This window comes from Palaemon carinicauda, chromosome 30 (genome assembly GCF_036898095.1).
Source record: "Palaemon carinicauda isolate YSFRI2023 chromosome 30, ASM3689809v2, whole genome shotgun sequence".
NCBI lineage: Eukaryota > Metazoa > Arthropoda > Malacostraca > Decapoda > Palaemonidae > Palaemon > Palaemon carinicauda.
The window spans coordinates 66,115,448-66,132,334 of NC_090754.1; the positions used below are offsets into that span (position 1 = coordinate 66,115,448).

A 16,887-nucleotide genomic window follows, 5' to 3' on the forward strand; every position below is an offset into this window, starting at 1 on the left:
GTGACAGTTTCTTTAACTACATGTAACGCATTAATATTTGCGTCACTTTTGATTGGAAATCCTATTTGAGAAACATTATCTAGTCTATCTCATTTTTAATAAATAAAATCCAAGATGCAGCAAAGTTCATGGAATCCCATGGCATATGATTGCCAACTATATAAAACTCCTCCGTCTGACCTTCCAGGTCTTCTAGTTGCCAACAAAGGAAATCGACTAATATTGCTGATTAAAATACAGAGTTATTTTCACAAATCTTGATATTACCCATAATAATGAAATAGATTAACTACATCATGGAATGATATTCCTGTACTCTCAGTGTGGCTTGATAGGGTTAGCTCCCAAGGGCTAAAATTCTGAAACATGATTAAGCTGAATCACCTTTAAGGAAAAAAGGCTACAGTAGATGATAAAGTAAAGGGCTAATAGCAATACAGCTTGGGTCAAAGAAACAGTATAAACAATCTTACCTTATATTCTTGTTCAGTCTCTATGAGACCAACAACCACCACCATTTGATACTGCTTGGCTCTCATACTAGAGAGAGGCTTCCGAAGTAATCTCATGGCTGTTGGTGCTGTGTGTGTGTGTAGAAGCTGGCTTACTTGAGATGGTGAATGGGACGGGTCCAACACCAGTAGTCGTATTCCACCTTCGTTACCACCCAGCTGTTCTACGCCTATAATTGTTCGACTGTGACCTGATTGGTAAAAATCTATTTCAGATTTGGGTACTGAGAAGGTTCTGTATTGGCAGTATGAGATAAAAATTATCCACCTATATTTCAAAAGTCTAATGACACTTTCAAGTTACATTTCTAAACTCTAACTGAACTCAGCGGATTTGATTTGACTAAGAACTGAAAAATTAAGCAATAAGAACTGAAAAATTGAACAGTTGTAAAATTCAAGTTCATCTCAATGAATGAAAAAGATTAACTATTAATGGAATGATCTGAGGATATTTTGGTATTAAACCAGAGTAAAGCAAAAAATACTTGTAACACAATCAATGGTACATAAAAAAAAAATCACAACTACCTAAAAATATAACAATGGAATACCTTGGACATGATGATTCTGATAAAATTTGATTTTGAGTTTAAGACTTTTCATTTGTTGTGGTTATAATCAGCTTAAAGGGCGTGACTTGGCCCCATTGAAAATGTTATTTCAGGGTTACTTCAAACTACTACTTCTATTTCTATTTCTCAATGGATTTCTTTTATTCGAAAACCATTGGAAAGAGAATTCTATAAAGTAAAAGTTGTGTATGGGAAAGCATCATGTCCCTTTCTCTTTTTTTTATAAGTATTATCTTATCAAAGAACAAGAATCACTTTTAATGGCAGCCTTTTTCATAGGGAAGTTTTATATTTCCCCAAAAAATGAACATACAGCTTGTAACCTATAAAATTCCGCATCTTTTCATGTTTCAATGATAATGAACGGTCAATATTGACAAAATAATAGGAAAATTTCCAATTTTGAGAAAATAGACTTCTACATTTTTTTTTTTAGAAATTGGTTGAATGTATGTTAGTATACATAAGTATGGACTTTTAGAGGTAATTTTCCTCAACACTGGGGATCATAAGGTCATAATCATCATATTTCAGGATTATTTACTAAGCAGTGATGAGCCCCTTCCTTCAAATCCCTGAATAAGCAGTGCTAGCATAATACACTCTTGTCTGATTATTCTCTTGGTAAATTTGATGCTTTAAGCATATTTAGTTACTGTATTGTCTCTTGATACTTCTTGCATCGTTCAGTATAACCATAATGTAAGAAATGTAAATATAAAACTAGGAGTCAACAAAAAATACCATGAACATAACTTAGAGAAACGCAATAAATGTTTATTCACGACACCATCGAAAGAAGGAAACTACACCCTTTGTAAGCCTTGATCAAAGAAAACGTGCTCTTAAAGTTTATGGGAAACTACCATAAATATATTACCATCAAATTCCTTAAGTAAGAGCAAATAAATACATACACTGGTCAGAAAAGGGTTGTGTGAGGGACCAATGTGCTTACATAAATATATGAAAAGGACGTGTTAGCCTTAAAAAAAATTTTTCATTGAAAATAAAATTTGCAAACATGAAATATAGACGTTCTCCTAGCTGAAAATGCAATAATCTGAATTTCCAAAATTTCAAGCAGAGGTGGTGAGTCATGGCCCTTAATCATTCTGTAATTTTCCTTTACTGTGTTTAGTAAAATTGACTTGAATTACATCCTAAGATTGTTACAGTAAGTTAATACAGTATTTGTAAATTTGGGTGCTCAATCAGCCTTTTAACTCCCCTTTAGTTGGGAAAAAACACAATTCAACATCTATAACAGATTAATATAATACATGGAAAGAGAATCTAATCTTCTAAGTATTTTGATAATTAGGCTATAGAGTCTCATGAGCATGTAGCATGACAATTCATTGAACTGAAGAGTTTGATTATTGATGGGAATACCCTGGTATTCCAGAGAAAAAATTCTTGGTATTTATTTACTATTATATAACTCAAAATAGGGAACAGGTTATAGAAAGGACAAAAATCCATATCATAGTACTAGACAAGGGCTTGGAAATTAGCCTCGGCTTATTTTCCGTTGTTGTATAACTGAGTATGCTGTGTTCTATTTGGTGTTATATCATTATATACACTAATACTTCAGCCATTTCTCTCAAGGCTAAAATACAAAATTTATAGTTATATAGAGATATAAGGGGTCTAGAAATGTCATTCAGTAACTGCTGCACTCTGTTAGGTGTCTTTATTATCTAACATCCATGACAATGGTACACTGCCCAGATTAGCATCTGCTTTATTAAGAAAGGGGGTTAAAAAATGAGACCATGTCTCTTTACTTGTTAACATAGGCTACTATGGTGGAGTTGTTGCACAACAACACTAACAAGAGCCCCTGCAAATGTTCCTGGATACTTGCAGTTAGAAGCCACTGGTTGAAATCCAGGACAAAGAGGTGCAGGAGTACTTCCACTGACCACACACCTCAGCTGAACAGGTTACCCAGGTACATGCCCCACCCCTTTTTTGATGCATCTGAGAACAGTTGCATTTCTGGAGGTAGAGAGTCAGGATTGACTCCCCTGATGAGGTCTTCCATGTGCAGCCACCAGGAAGATCCGCCTGTGCCTCCCATCTCCGTAGAACTGGATCATTTGGGGGATCTTAGAGGCTGACCAGTGATCCTTCAAATAACATCGAAGAGATCTGTTACAGGTGCCCGTGTAGAATGAGCTTCTCCAAAGAGGAAGATGGCTGGAAGAAACTGCCAGTGCAAAGCTGGGGTGATCAACAACATTATCAGATTGCCAGATGGTCCAGAAAAGGTTGTCAGCCCATCCCGAAGGACACTTAATACCAAGGGAGTCGCCCGGTTCTGTCAGGTTGCTCAAGGCATGACAGGCATTCCATAATTTGTGGCAGCAGGACAGGGGGAATGCTAACATCATCTTCCCCCTCTGTCTTCTCTCCTTCCTGATCAGCCAGGTTGGGGGACTCAAAGTGCTGTGCATGCAAAGGATCCCTTCATGAAGAAGTTGTAGCTGATCCTAATCAGGAACAGAGAAGGTTCCAGAGACTTCTTATCTCTGTCACAGGTATGGCAGCATCCGAAGGTTTAACTGCAGACACCTTCAAAGCCCCAAAGCCCTATAGAGACACTATGCGATGGATCAAGAGTCCAGCAAAGCAATCCTCATCTTCAAACCCCAATTACCCTACTACCATACTGAGATGTGTGCCAAGCAGGTCTCTTCTCACCCAACGGCACAGGACTCCTGTAGTTCGTAAAAGACTGAGAGTTGTTTTTGCGAAGTATGTTCTGTGTCTAACCACAGTCAAGCCAGGAGACAGTATGGAGGGTGGCCATGGCATAAGCTCTTACTCACTGATTCGAGAGGCCAAAAAGGAATGACTTTTGACTGGTCTCTCCTATGGGAGTCGCCCTGACAGTGCGTACACTAACGGGTCTCTCTGAGGTTGTTTTGATATGCTAGATTCCAGCACATAGAACCTCAATGCCTCAAGAGTGAGTGGTACCAGACCTCGTCACTCCTCGTCAGCTGTCTGCAAAAATGAGCCTCTTGCATATGTTGCAGTGCGGTAATCACCTTACTCCACAAAAACTGAAAATCTCAATGCTGGAGACCTGAGGTTTCCATACTCCTAAAACATAATCCCTAGATCTAAGCTAGGGAAGTATATGCAGAAGCATCAGCTAACAGCAAATTCATGGCCTTGCCAGAATAATGCGAGAGACAGCTTAGCCTTTCTACACCTCAACAAAAAAATCAAGCCTAATGGGTGGTCACAATCTACACTTCGTAAAAACTGGATAATTGCTAACAATTATTCTTTAATGTAATGTGTGTGTATCATCATTCTAGCTATAAACTGATGCAGGTCGAACACACCTGCATTCTTGCTTTGTTCCAGTGTTAACATGAAACTGCATTACCAACCATTCAAACTATAAGCTAGGAATAAGGCTTAAATAGTTTTGGATAGGACACAACAGTGCATCTGTACTCATTGCTCCCTGTGCTCACCATCTGTTGTTAACTACCTTATTAACAATTTCAACAGCCGTTTCAGCTTCGCTGGAGACATTCTCTATTTCATAAGAAGAAAGGTTAGTATACACGTAGGAACAAAGATTAAAGGAAAGAATGAAAAGTATTAAAGCAAAAATTAATGCAACCAAAATTCGAAGAAACACTAAAAAGTATTTATTACAGTTTCCAGTGTGTCATGCAAATATGACAGGCAATACCCCTATTCCTACAATTATATAATTTCTACTCTTACAAAAAATCAAAACCCCTGTAAAGACAAAATATGAATGTTTAAAGTTTAAAGGCTACAAATAATTCTTATGCTGAAGTTCTAAAAGTTCCTTACCCTGATGCTGGAGGTAGATTGGAGGTTTAAACTCAGAAGCTTTAGAAAAATACTCAAGGCACCATTGGAACAACTCTGGGTGAGTCCCATCTGAGCCCGTTGGTCTATGGCAATCTATCAGTTGACATCTGGTCAAAAGAGAGAAGTTTATCTTTATAATACCCTGTGTAATGCATAAAAATCTGTAACAAAACTAGAGGATCTGATGTAATTAGAATTGTACCCTTTACACATTTCCAAAATATAAAAAGTTTCTTCTGCTTGAACCTCTTGTTGGTGAATGAAAAACTTCCTTAGTATTTAAAGGCTATACTAATCTTCATCTATCTTTCCAAACTTTTTCAAAACTTCAGTGGAAATTCTGGAGAGGTTAATTGTAATATAACTCAGCAGTCAATTTTCTTTTATATTAACTCCTGCATGATATGATCATGATGATCATTTGTGTCTAAAAAATACCAAATATACTTTATTTGATCCATTCTGATGTAATAAAAATTTAGAAAAAGGAAAATTCCCATTTGATAATGATATATTTCATTCAAACACTCAGCACATTTAGCAAACACAAACAATATTCATAAATATTATCATCTGAGATACCATACTCTATGTACACTTTCTCAATAAAATCTGAAGCTCCTATATATAAATACATTTCAATCTACTAAGGAAATATATCAGCATAGACTACCATTCTCAAAACATAAGGTTTTTAAGTGATTTGCATTTTTCTTAGCTATACATATCTAGGATGGCTGGTAAAACTCTTAACAAGGTAACCATAGCTGCCTATCAGGTGACAAAGTAACGCTTACTTTGACAATTAACCTATGACTTGCAGGGTGGTTCAGGTGGGCAATGTAACTTAAAAAGACTTAGGTTTGCATAGTTAGGAAAAATACAAATTACTTTAAAGATTTGCGATTTGTTCCTTTACGAATCAAACCAAAGGGAAGAGTTTTTTAATAGAATAGCCTTAGGGATGATATACAACCATGTGGTGAAACCTGGTATGATAAACAAATAATTTCAACATCCATATGGTTTACATTTGTAAATGATGTATCTGATACGTCATATACTATTCATCCTGGCATGTGGTAGCATTTAGTGTAACTCATTGTTGAGAAGAAGTTAATGTGCTGTGTGGTCTCCAAGAACTTTCATGTGAAAGACTAGAACAGTGTTTCTTCCAGGTTCGCCAATTGCCAGACAAGCATTCCTCTACTCTTGGCAGCCACAGAGGAGGAACACTGGCATCAACATTTCCCTTTCCCTCCCCTTTTCCTGCCAACCTCTTTTCCTAAAAGGGCCATGTTGGGTGGGTCGAATGGGTTGTACAGGTTCCCTTTAAGTGAAAGAGGTTGCAGGCAGTTCTGGTCAAGGGTTTGGTGTTAAATCCCTTCAAAGGGACAGGGCCCTTGAATTGAGACTGCTCGCTGGATCAGCGAGTCCTGCAAAGCGGTTCTCTATTTCTCCCCGCTGCCTGCTTGTGACTACTTGAAAGGCTGGGAACTAACTTCAATTCAAATACTGATACAGCCAGTTAGCCCATTGATTCACTGACTAGTGTGAATGAAAAATCAATGCTTTCTCACCAGATAGCATTAGACTCTCGTACTTCTCCAAAGACTCAGTACTGACAGTCAGATTAACATTGTCAAGCATGTGATCGTGCCTGACCACTGGTCAAGTCACGAGACAGCTTGGAGGGAGTTCCATGGCAGACGATTCTATGGCAGCCGACACAGTGGCCGAGATAGGCATGCCTTCCAACTTGCATCTGTCCAAGGCTACTGACTGGTTAACCTGTTCAGGTGATGACATAGTTTTCTTTAGCACATAGAACCAACTGAAAGGGAGTGTTCTCAGATCCCCAGATCTGATCGTTGGCTTGAACCTGGGTGAAACTAGTCAGATCCGACCAGGGCAGCTCCAGAGATGGTTTCGACCCTTGATGAGCACTGAAGTGCCAATCTATGACAGAAGTTCTTTCTGAAGGGAGAGCCAGCGAAGGTCATCACACCCAGTCTAAAGCACTCACAAATAAGTGCAAGGACATCCATGAAGGAGCACTGCAACTCCAGAGTGGCTGCTTCTGTCGGTACCTTAGGAGCAGACAAATTCTGAGAACCCTCACACCGAGGAAGGGTAGAGGGTGCAGCAAACTCTTCTGGAGATTTAACCACCCCCCATGAATATGAGCGGTCTGACCCAATGACGGACCCATTAACATAATTGGAGGTTGATGAAGGACCAGGGAAAGGATCACTGACACTGATTATAGGGAATAGAAAGAATAACCAGAATTCTTCTCTCTGCTGATTTGGGTGGGAAGGCAGTCCCAACCCTGTTATTGTTAAGTGTTTCTGGTCCCTTCACCACCAACTTGTGGCTGTCAACTGCATGCAAGAGAGGAATGAAAACCTTGGGGGGAGGGAATCTTCTCAACACTGGCTACTTAAACACCACGAAATAAGGAGGAAGCAGGAGTGCACAGTACAGGTAGGAAAGGTGAGGTAGGCTTCCGATGCTCTTCAAATTCATGGTCGACAGATGGTGCATGGGGCCGTGCACCACTGCCCTGCTTGGCAACTGGGGTAAGGTAGCCAGGGAAACCTTATAATGGCCACAAAATCACGGCCCTGGCTACGTACACTGGCTCCGGGGGATGAAGCAAGGGGGTTGTAGCTTCAGTGCCCATAAGAGTGGTGGTGTCATAAGGAGAGGGTCTCCTTTTTTTCTTCTTAGGAGCATCAGAGTCCAAAGTTGAAAGAAGGTGGGTGAGAAACAGGAGTTAAAGGAGGAATAAGACTACTCCTCTTATCAACCCTCAACCCACGTTCTACAAGTTGATGTGAAGTCGAGTTTGAGAGACCATTGATGAAGAAACTCCCCTAAGGAAGAAAACCACAGTGGTGGCTCCAACAGGAACTACAACTCTGGGGAACACTGTCACAGGGAAAGCTGTGCGCAAACTCTCTAGGGATTGCAACACTGACACAGTGACTGAGGTGACAGGCACGAGTGGGAGGGACCTACAGGCACAAGGGTTCGGGTGACAAGCACAATGGTCAGGGTGATGGGCACAGGGATTGAGGTGACATCAACATACATGACACCAGGCACTTGGTCAACACACACCAATAATTCAGGCCCCGGAGCCAACTTACGCCCAACTTTGGGAATGGCACCAACTTGTGTCAGAGCCTTCATCACAGGCACTGACACACATACAAGGGAGCAGGCCATGGGGATCAAAAGGGAGATCCTTACTGGGGACACTGGCACTAGGGTCACTGCTGCACTCACACCTGAAATCACAGGCAACACCAGGGATTTAAAGGTTTAAAGGCTACTCAAAAATGGCAGAGGCAAGGAACAGTGACAATGGATAATACCCTAGAAACTGTGCAAATATACATATAATCAGCACCCAAGGGCCCTCTATACCCAGACTAGGAATAGGAAAGGCCAGATAATGGCTGCTGTTGACTTAGCAGGTAGACCTATAGGCTCCCCCAACCACCCCATCCTTGGCTCACAAGGATGGTGAAGTTGCAACGAACAAAGGAATTAACGAGTTTGAGAGGGATTTGATCCCTAGTCTGGCGATCACTAGACAAGGACGTTATCAACAGGCCACCACACACCTAGACACTGTCACTAGCCTTAGCTACCAGTTCCTTTAAAGAATATGCCTGCCATTGCACAAGGCAACGATCTGTACTCGGCACACATGGATGACTGCAAACATAAAGCACACTGTGTGTGTGGATCTATGGCCAGTTTACCCATGACCTGGTTGCAGCATCCATCCTCTCCCTGACACACACGAATCTCTTGCTTATTCACATCCATACACAGAATCAATAGCCAATATCCCCTTTCTGAAAAAAAAAAAAAAAAGTGTCAAAGCTATTGGATAGGTAGCAACAGTACGTCTGTACTCGTTGCGGTCAAAGATAAAAGTGAAGAGTCTCCAATAGGAAGGTGGCTGGGGATGATTACCCATGAGGACTACCTGTCATCAACTACCTTGTAAATGAATTTAACAGCTGTTCCAATCCCGTTGAAGACATTCACTATTATAAAGCATATGCATGAGAACAAAGGATTCAATCTTTACAACAGACAAAGGAAAAGGGAGCGAGCCAGTTAGTGAGCAGTGGCCATCTCACCATTCACCTGCCTACCACAAATTAACAATCTTTATAACAGGTATCCAACACATGATCATGCTGGCCATTCTATTTTCAAAGGAACAAATAAATTTGTTTCTTCATGCTTAAAGTACTGATCTTATTTGTTCTTTCCTTACCTTATTTTAAAAAATGACAGTAAGGTGACCACTTCTGTAGCGCCAATCCACTTTCTCGTATTTGACAACTTGCCACCTAGCTGCTCACAGCCCTAGAATAAAGTACTATATTTTACAAATGCATATCAAGAGTAAACATTTGATTCACCCTTAAAAAGGATCTGTTAACAACAAAACACAGCATTCAGGAATAATGCTAATACAACACAGTAATAACAATATTTTCTTGGAAAGAATTTTTCATTACGGAAATATCAATATAACTTCACTATTATTGAAAACATTATGCTAACAGAAATGCAACTTAAACTGAGCACCATAGTCCAGAATCACAAAAATATTAGTACAATATATAAAAATGGTGGTCCCAATTGATAATCTAAGTATTACACGAGAGAAAATGAAAGATACATCACGAGACTGAAATAAGATGACTCGTCGCACAAACCCATTCCTTTTTAAAGCTCCCAGCACCTGTTACCGATCTAAGCACATTTCAAGACCATATTCTTTTACCTTTCCACTTCTCAGCACACAATTCAACTCATACTTGCAGGGATAAGTCCCACAAAAAATCATCAGTGGGATGTAAAATGTCAAAGCAGCACTGCTTACAAAAATTACCAAAAAACCAACAAAAGAAAAAGGCACATAGTACGATTCAAAAAGTCACAAGCACCAAACTAACATGACTACTTTTCCAGTTAACTCTAAAAGGTCCTAATATATAGTTAAAATAATCCAGCTAATCTTTACTGGATTTTCTCCGAGTAATCAGAGAACTAAAACATTAAGAAAACCCATACAAAATACAATAATGTCATGCAAAACTCATTAAAAGAAACATTCACGTCCTAAGAACAGAGATCCCTCACCATAACACAAACTATGTATATACAGCTTAAGAGTCTCACCACATGGTCTCAAACATTCCAGGAAGAGATTTTCCTAAAGTCAATGATGTGAGACCAACACTTTCATTTAAAGAAAACTGGAGATGCTGCTTGACTATCTCTCTGATGATCTGAAAAATAACAGGCATGAAGCAAAGAAGAAGAGGAACAAAATTTGGTCAAACCCAAAAATGAACGAAAAAAAAACAAACAGTAGAAATAGCAGTCCTGGAAAAACCTTAGCCTACACTGGGCATTTCACAGTGCTTTGGTCAAGACCATTCATTCTTATTACTATATTACCAGGGTTTCATTATATTGCCATTTTATTACCATTAAATTGAATTTCAAGGTCATTTATGCCTCCAAAAAATCTCTTACTTAAAAGGTACAACTTTCTAAAGCAATCATTTGAATTGCACTAACATAAAATTTCCTATTTCATGTAATCATAGAAAAACACAAAGTCAGAAAATAAAAAAATTGTTAACCTATAGGATATTAAAAGATTGAAGTTCTCATGAAATACCTACAGACAAAGCTAAGAGCAGCAACTTTCTATTCCTTAGGATACCAAGAGGTAACAGCAATCAATTTGACAAATTTTTAAGAAGAAACAGATATAGAAACCAAATCCCTTCGTTCATAAAATTACTACTGGTTGTCCTATGCCACATTAACTATCAAGTACAAAAACCTTATTGATATTGCATAATCAGGAAGTCAAAAATACAATTTGATATGAATTACCCAAGAATGAAGTGGGATGGATTTCGGACACCTAAAGGAACATTGGAGCTTTACAAGAATTCATTACATTATAAATTCATCATAAAGAATTCAGTGGTTTACTCTGAAGCTCTAAAATTTACTCCCAAAACTTTTAAATTAGGTTCTCTTGATGATTTTGGACTATGGTCCCATTACGAAAAAGCCAAGAGATAAAAGGTAGCCACAGTGCAAAATTTTTTTTCCATATACATGAAAATAATTCCTCAAAATATCTTTAATGGTTACTTGTCCAACAAGAAGACTGAAGTTACTGTCCTTGCATAGTTAACCTTGAACCTACCTGGGACTAATTCCAAGATAAGGATATATACTCATGTTTTTAGACTTTGTCAGAAATAAAATACATGTTCATAAATACTTGACTTTTACATTGATATCCAGCAAAGTGATTGGCTAAAGGACTCCCCCCTTCTTAATAGTAGCACTAAGTGACGTACCCTCACACTGTCACTTCTAGCATTTATAGCTTGTGAGGCCGTTCAGTGCCAAAGTGCAACTGGGAAAAACCTTGCAATTACACTATGAAGTGAAAGTTGAGTGGTTGGACAGAGAGATGGAAGATAAGAGACAGGAGCACTGGTAAAGAAGAAGTATATAAAGCAAGTGCAGCTAGGGGCCAAAGGAAGGCTGTAAAGACCCTTAACTGTTAAGCATCTCCCCCCACCCAGGATGAACCCACTACTATCATTCCACCATCCCCTTCATAATCACTAAAATGTTCAGGTGTGTTTTCTTTATCTTCTTTATCAGCAAAAAAACCAAGGGATCTCTCTCTCTCATCATCCAGTACTTGGCAAGGAAAAGTTAACATCACTCAGTATATAATAAATCTCCTCTTTCAATATCTTCATCACTGGAGAATTTAGAACTAGAGCACTCTTCATTCAATGGATTATTAATGTCAGCGTCCTCTTCTTCTAGTGATTGTTCAATTTGACCTGATAAAATACATCTCCTCTTTAGAAAGACCATTGTCAAGGAAGAAAAAAGCTATTTTATTATGACAAACTCTCAAAGTGTATTGGAAAAAATTTGATTCTAGTGTTAAGCACCTGACAAAAAATATTGCCAGACAGCCTATTACTTTCCATTTACAACTTACATGAGCTGAGAGCATTGCCAAATGATATTTCTACACTTTCTATGCAAACAAATATAATAATATGGGATGACAGCTTAGCACATGTGTGCAAAGTCATAAATGTAATATCACGTTGAAGGTGGTACCACGTACAATAGATGGCGGTAAAAGGATTATATTGTGGGTGGCGTTTAACAGGTTAAGTAATGTCTACAGTAAACTGCATGAGGTGGCCTGATGGCACTAATCTCATATAACACTGGGCTGGGAAGAGGCTATTCCAAAGAAATAATTATAGGGTTTGTTATAAAGTATTAAAATTACTAATTACCTTTTGGTAGTTTTAACAGACACCCAAATCTAAATACTTGAATCTATAAGGCCTAGCCTGAAGGGATCATCTTCAATACAATTATCTAACAGCTATTCTTATTTTTTCAAAATCATATGACCAATAAATGAATTAATCTCTAATCGCAAATACAGTATGCCATAAAATGTTTTAGGCGAGAGGTCATTTCTCCCAGCCCTTTACTTCTACTGTACATAACAATATTACTGTAATGGAAACAATCTTCTTGTAAGTCAATTAGGTCTAGAATTTATTAATTGATTTAAAGTTCTCTGTGGCATGGCTTAAAAGATCAAATTGAAAAAGGTGTAAAATGCAAAATGGATTGCTGCAGACTTAATCTTAACAGTGGGCCTTAGGGTATACCTAACATCCCCTACAGTTCTGGACCCCTCAGGATTTTGAATTGAAGCATTTTAGAGCAAAAAAAAAAAAAAAAAATTATTGGGAGATAAATGGCACCTCAACTCTATGATCTGAGCACTACCCATTGCTGGAAGAGGTATGAGAGAAAAACACACACACACACACACACTCTCACTCTCACTCTCACTCTCACTCTCTCTCTCTCTCTCTCTCTCTCTCTCTCTCTCTCTCTCTCTCTCTCTCTGTGCGTGTAAATGCAGTTGAAAACCTGGACTAGGAGATCTGTGTAGTTCATTTCATTTACTTGGAAGGTGAAGATAACGTTTGATCTGCTGACTTAACGTAATTCCCTTTCCAGCTGGAATATGTCCTATTCTTAATATACACCCTGTCATTCTTGGCCTAGTCATAAAACTGCATAAAGCTTCACTCAGAGACATGATTACCTTTACAGGAGAGCAAAAACCAAAGGAACCTTTTCATGAAGAAGACCTTGAATCTACTCTTAACATTTCTTTATTGCACCAGCAAGTTTATTTAACCTGTGTAACATTATTCTCTTATGATGCCTTAGATTATGTAGAATAATGAGAAATACAAAACAAGACGATTCACATTCCAAATACCACAGGAATAACTTCTGTTATGACACAGTTGCTATACAACAGCTCTTAAAAAACCAAAATCAAAGGTAATAAAAAAGTCTGGCATAATTCTTAAAATCTGAAAAAATCTTATTAAAATAAAAAGTTTTTCCTAGTTAAACAAACCCCAAGTCCTTCAAGTACAGAATGTGTTTTCAGTGTAAGCTGAAACACAATTGAAATTGTTTAATAAGATAGTTAAATCACATGTGGTGAGCTAGGGGTAGTAGTCCTGTAAAAAGCTCTTCACTTAGACTTTTTGGCTCAGGACTGAGAGGGGAGGCTGAGGTGAGAAGTTTAAATGGAAGCAATCAGGTTTGTATAGCTATGAAAAATACAAATTACTTTCAAAACCTGTTATTTGTTCTGTGCTTACACAAACCTTTTAAATTAAAACATTTCTTTGAAAATGTTGATGATGTAGTTTATTGAATAATTCTTTCTAAACTTACTAAATAATCTAAATCTGTTTCCAATCTTATTAGTTCTTTCATCACTGATAACAATGCAGGCTCCAAATATCAATTCAAAATTAGTGAAGCAGATTTTACTCTGAAATAATTGTATCTACAACAACACAGTAATCATTAGTGTGTCTGCTACTCATGACTTGCCATATCTATAACGCTTCTACTGTTAATTATCAAATTCAAAAACAGAAATTTAACATTTATCAATATTATCCGAGCAAAAAAAAAAAAATTAAACTATGGTAACCTCCCTATATTAGACAAAAATGCTTATCAAAGTCTGGCCAAAAAATACAAAAAGCATAAAATCTAGGTACTGTACTGAATACAACACACACGGAACTGATATACTTCCTCGACAAACCATAAGTGGGAGTGAAATTAATAATTTTTCTAGTAACATACAGCTAAAGAAAGGGCCAGTCTTACATCTGACTTGTAAAAATTAAGCGAGTGATGTCTTACTAGCATCCAACAATTGCTCCTCTGACATAGAACAGGAATTCAAATGATAGCCTAACCAATTAATAGGTTACATGGAACCATGAGATTTTTCATTTGTGCAAACATATTCTGTTTCAGCATTTAGTGTACCTGTAAATTTAGTTTCTTTCTTCAGGACAAATCAACATTTCCCATCACTAATTCAATTTGATAAGTCTCATTCTGCTACTTTAAGTGAATTACTTTAAATTATAACACACTTAATTCTACTATAAAAGATAATTCTAGCAAAACTGTCATCCAAAATTAAATTTTGGACTGATAAAGTAACCTTACTTGTAAATCAAATCCATTTCTCCAAGCCTGCTCAATAAGTCTTTGTAACTGCGAAATAGAAGGCATCATGTCTGGTCCAGAGAACAGTCGGGCATAATAGCCTGTGTGGTGTTGAAGGGAGCTCAGCAACATTTGGATATTTCTGTTGTGAGGGAAACAATTAACATATTACTGGAGGACATTTTACAGGTAATCACTTTAAATCTTTTTCAAACTTAACTAAAATAAAGAAAAAATTTTGTAAATTCAACTTTCTATACTTTAATTACCTTCCATTAACCTTGCAATGTACTGAGAGAGAATAAACTTGAGAAGATACAGTAGTATCACAAACAGTAACCAGTCTCCTTTTTAAACATATACCAAACTGTAACTGAGTGATGGAAATTTTCTATGTAATTGTCTTTGTTAATAAACTTGATGTAGAATAATAAAACACCATTTCCACCTTGAGCTGAAACATACGGCTATGTAAGAAAAGGCTTGTTCAGTTAAAACCTATAACATTTCCAAGCACTAATGCTAATCAAGTTTTCTTAATTTTCATGTTTCTACAAAGATAATTGTTTTCTTTTTATTGCTTGCTACTCTCAAAACATATAAAACATAAATAAAAAAAACATTTTACAATAAAATAAGAAAACCCAATGGAAACTTTCACGATTCTTGTGTTAGTTTGCAACAATGTATCAATCTAAAAATTTAAGTTGTTGGCCTATTAGCCTTGAGTGTAAGAATGAAGTCACAGCCAGATAAAATGTTTACAATATATATATATATATATATATATATATATATATATATATATATATATATATATATATATATATATATATATATATATATATATATATATATATATATAAACACTTGTAAAACTGCAGTAAAGTAAGCCACAATACTAATAAACTATGAACTCACTTATATGATTTAGCAAGAAACTATTAAATAATCTGTTCAGTGCACAGTATCACAGAATGCTAATCTAGTGACCATGTACAGTATCATACTGATCATGTAACCGAACTACAATTTTTCAAGAAGAGCCCACAAGATGTACAATATTCATAAGATATGGATACAAAATAACATTGCCTAAAATAGCAACTGATGGATACTGAAGGTATGAGAGCTAGACACATTTTATTTACATAACCAAAACATTACTTTATAAGCTTATGATGACCTTACACACCAATTAGGCTTTAAAATTTTAAGAGATTATATTTATTCTTCGACTTGTATTTAGAAATAACAACAAACAAATCTGGGATTTAAAAAAACCTATTATAAATGCATACATAAATTAATTAAATTGTTATTCCTATATGAATATTCACAAAACCATCAACAATTACATAACATAGCCTACAGACAACATAAAAAACAAATAATCCAAGACAAACTTGGACAACTGTTATGACAACACTGTATGGGACTAGTTGAATTATGTGAAAAACAGACTTTGAATAATAAAATTTTACATTTCTATATTGTACTCACCTGATGTTCATATTGCTTCTTCCCCAGAAGCCCAGTTTAATTGACACTCGCCCATAATTTTAAAGTTTTTCCATTTTCTCTCCCTTTAATAAATACAAGAACTTACCAAGGGAATAGAACCCTCTAGTGGTAACCCTCTAGTGGTAACCCTCTAGTGGTAAATGGTGAAAGAACTATGTTAACACGTCAGTTGGACTTGACCAGTGCAAACCCAGTCTCGAACGCCTGGTGGCCAATCAAAGCGAAACGAGAAGAGAGTGCTACCCGAACTGACATAGGGAGTGTATGGGCCAACCCCCCACCTCGAGGAACTTCCTGTCTACTACCATAGAGCACGTGACCAAAGCCAACCCCATCCGAAGAAGAGGGAGGCGAAGGCGTAAGGGGAAGGGACCCAAGAGGTGGAGGGGGAAACCAGAACAAAATCAGGTGACCATCGTGATCGAAGGGAGGAGGGAGCCACCCACCGAAACACAAAGGAAAAACCTTAAACGGTGGTAAGCATGTATCTCCCGCGATCGTATGTAAAAGCACAATAAATAATGGCAAACGTAAATGCCATGATTAAAATAAAAAGCGAACACGCAAAATAAGAACGTTAGGGGGAAAAGAACACAGATATAAAATAAAACTAAACCTAAACCTTTCTAAATCAGGAAAATAACGATCCAGAACAACCAAAACGTATTCTTCTCCCCGAAATGGACTAAAAACAAAAAGGCTGGCAAGAAAGCTACCCATTG

The 16,887-nt window shown here is 37.3% G+C and overlaps 1 protein-coding gene across 4 annotated transcripts in view; it reads right to left on the bottom strand.

Moving 5' to 3' along the window:
* The window catches only part of LOC137623234 (zinc finger-containing ubiquitin peptidase 1-like), a 99,242-nt gene that overhangs the window by 6,299 nt on the left and 76,056 nt on the right, over positions 1 to 16,887 (bottom strand). For 3 of the 4 annotated variants that reach the window (XM_068353971.1, XM_068353970.1, XM_068353969.1), the window contains exons 7-10: positions 14,642 to 14,783; positions 9,264 to 9,355; positions 4,940 to 5,067; positions 474 to 703 (exon numbers count right to left, since the gene is read on the bottom strand). In XM_068353971.1, the coding sequence (XP_068210072.1) occupies positions 474 to 703; positions 4,940 to 5,067; positions 9,264 to 9,355; positions 14,642 to 14,783 (592 nt within the window). Of the gene's footprint in view, positions 1 to 473; positions 704 to 4,939; positions 5,068 to 9,263; positions 9,356 to 10,177; positions 10,288 to 14,641; positions 14,784 to 16,887 lie in introns of those variants that run through there. The other variant, XR_011040573.1, reaches the window with a different exon arrangement.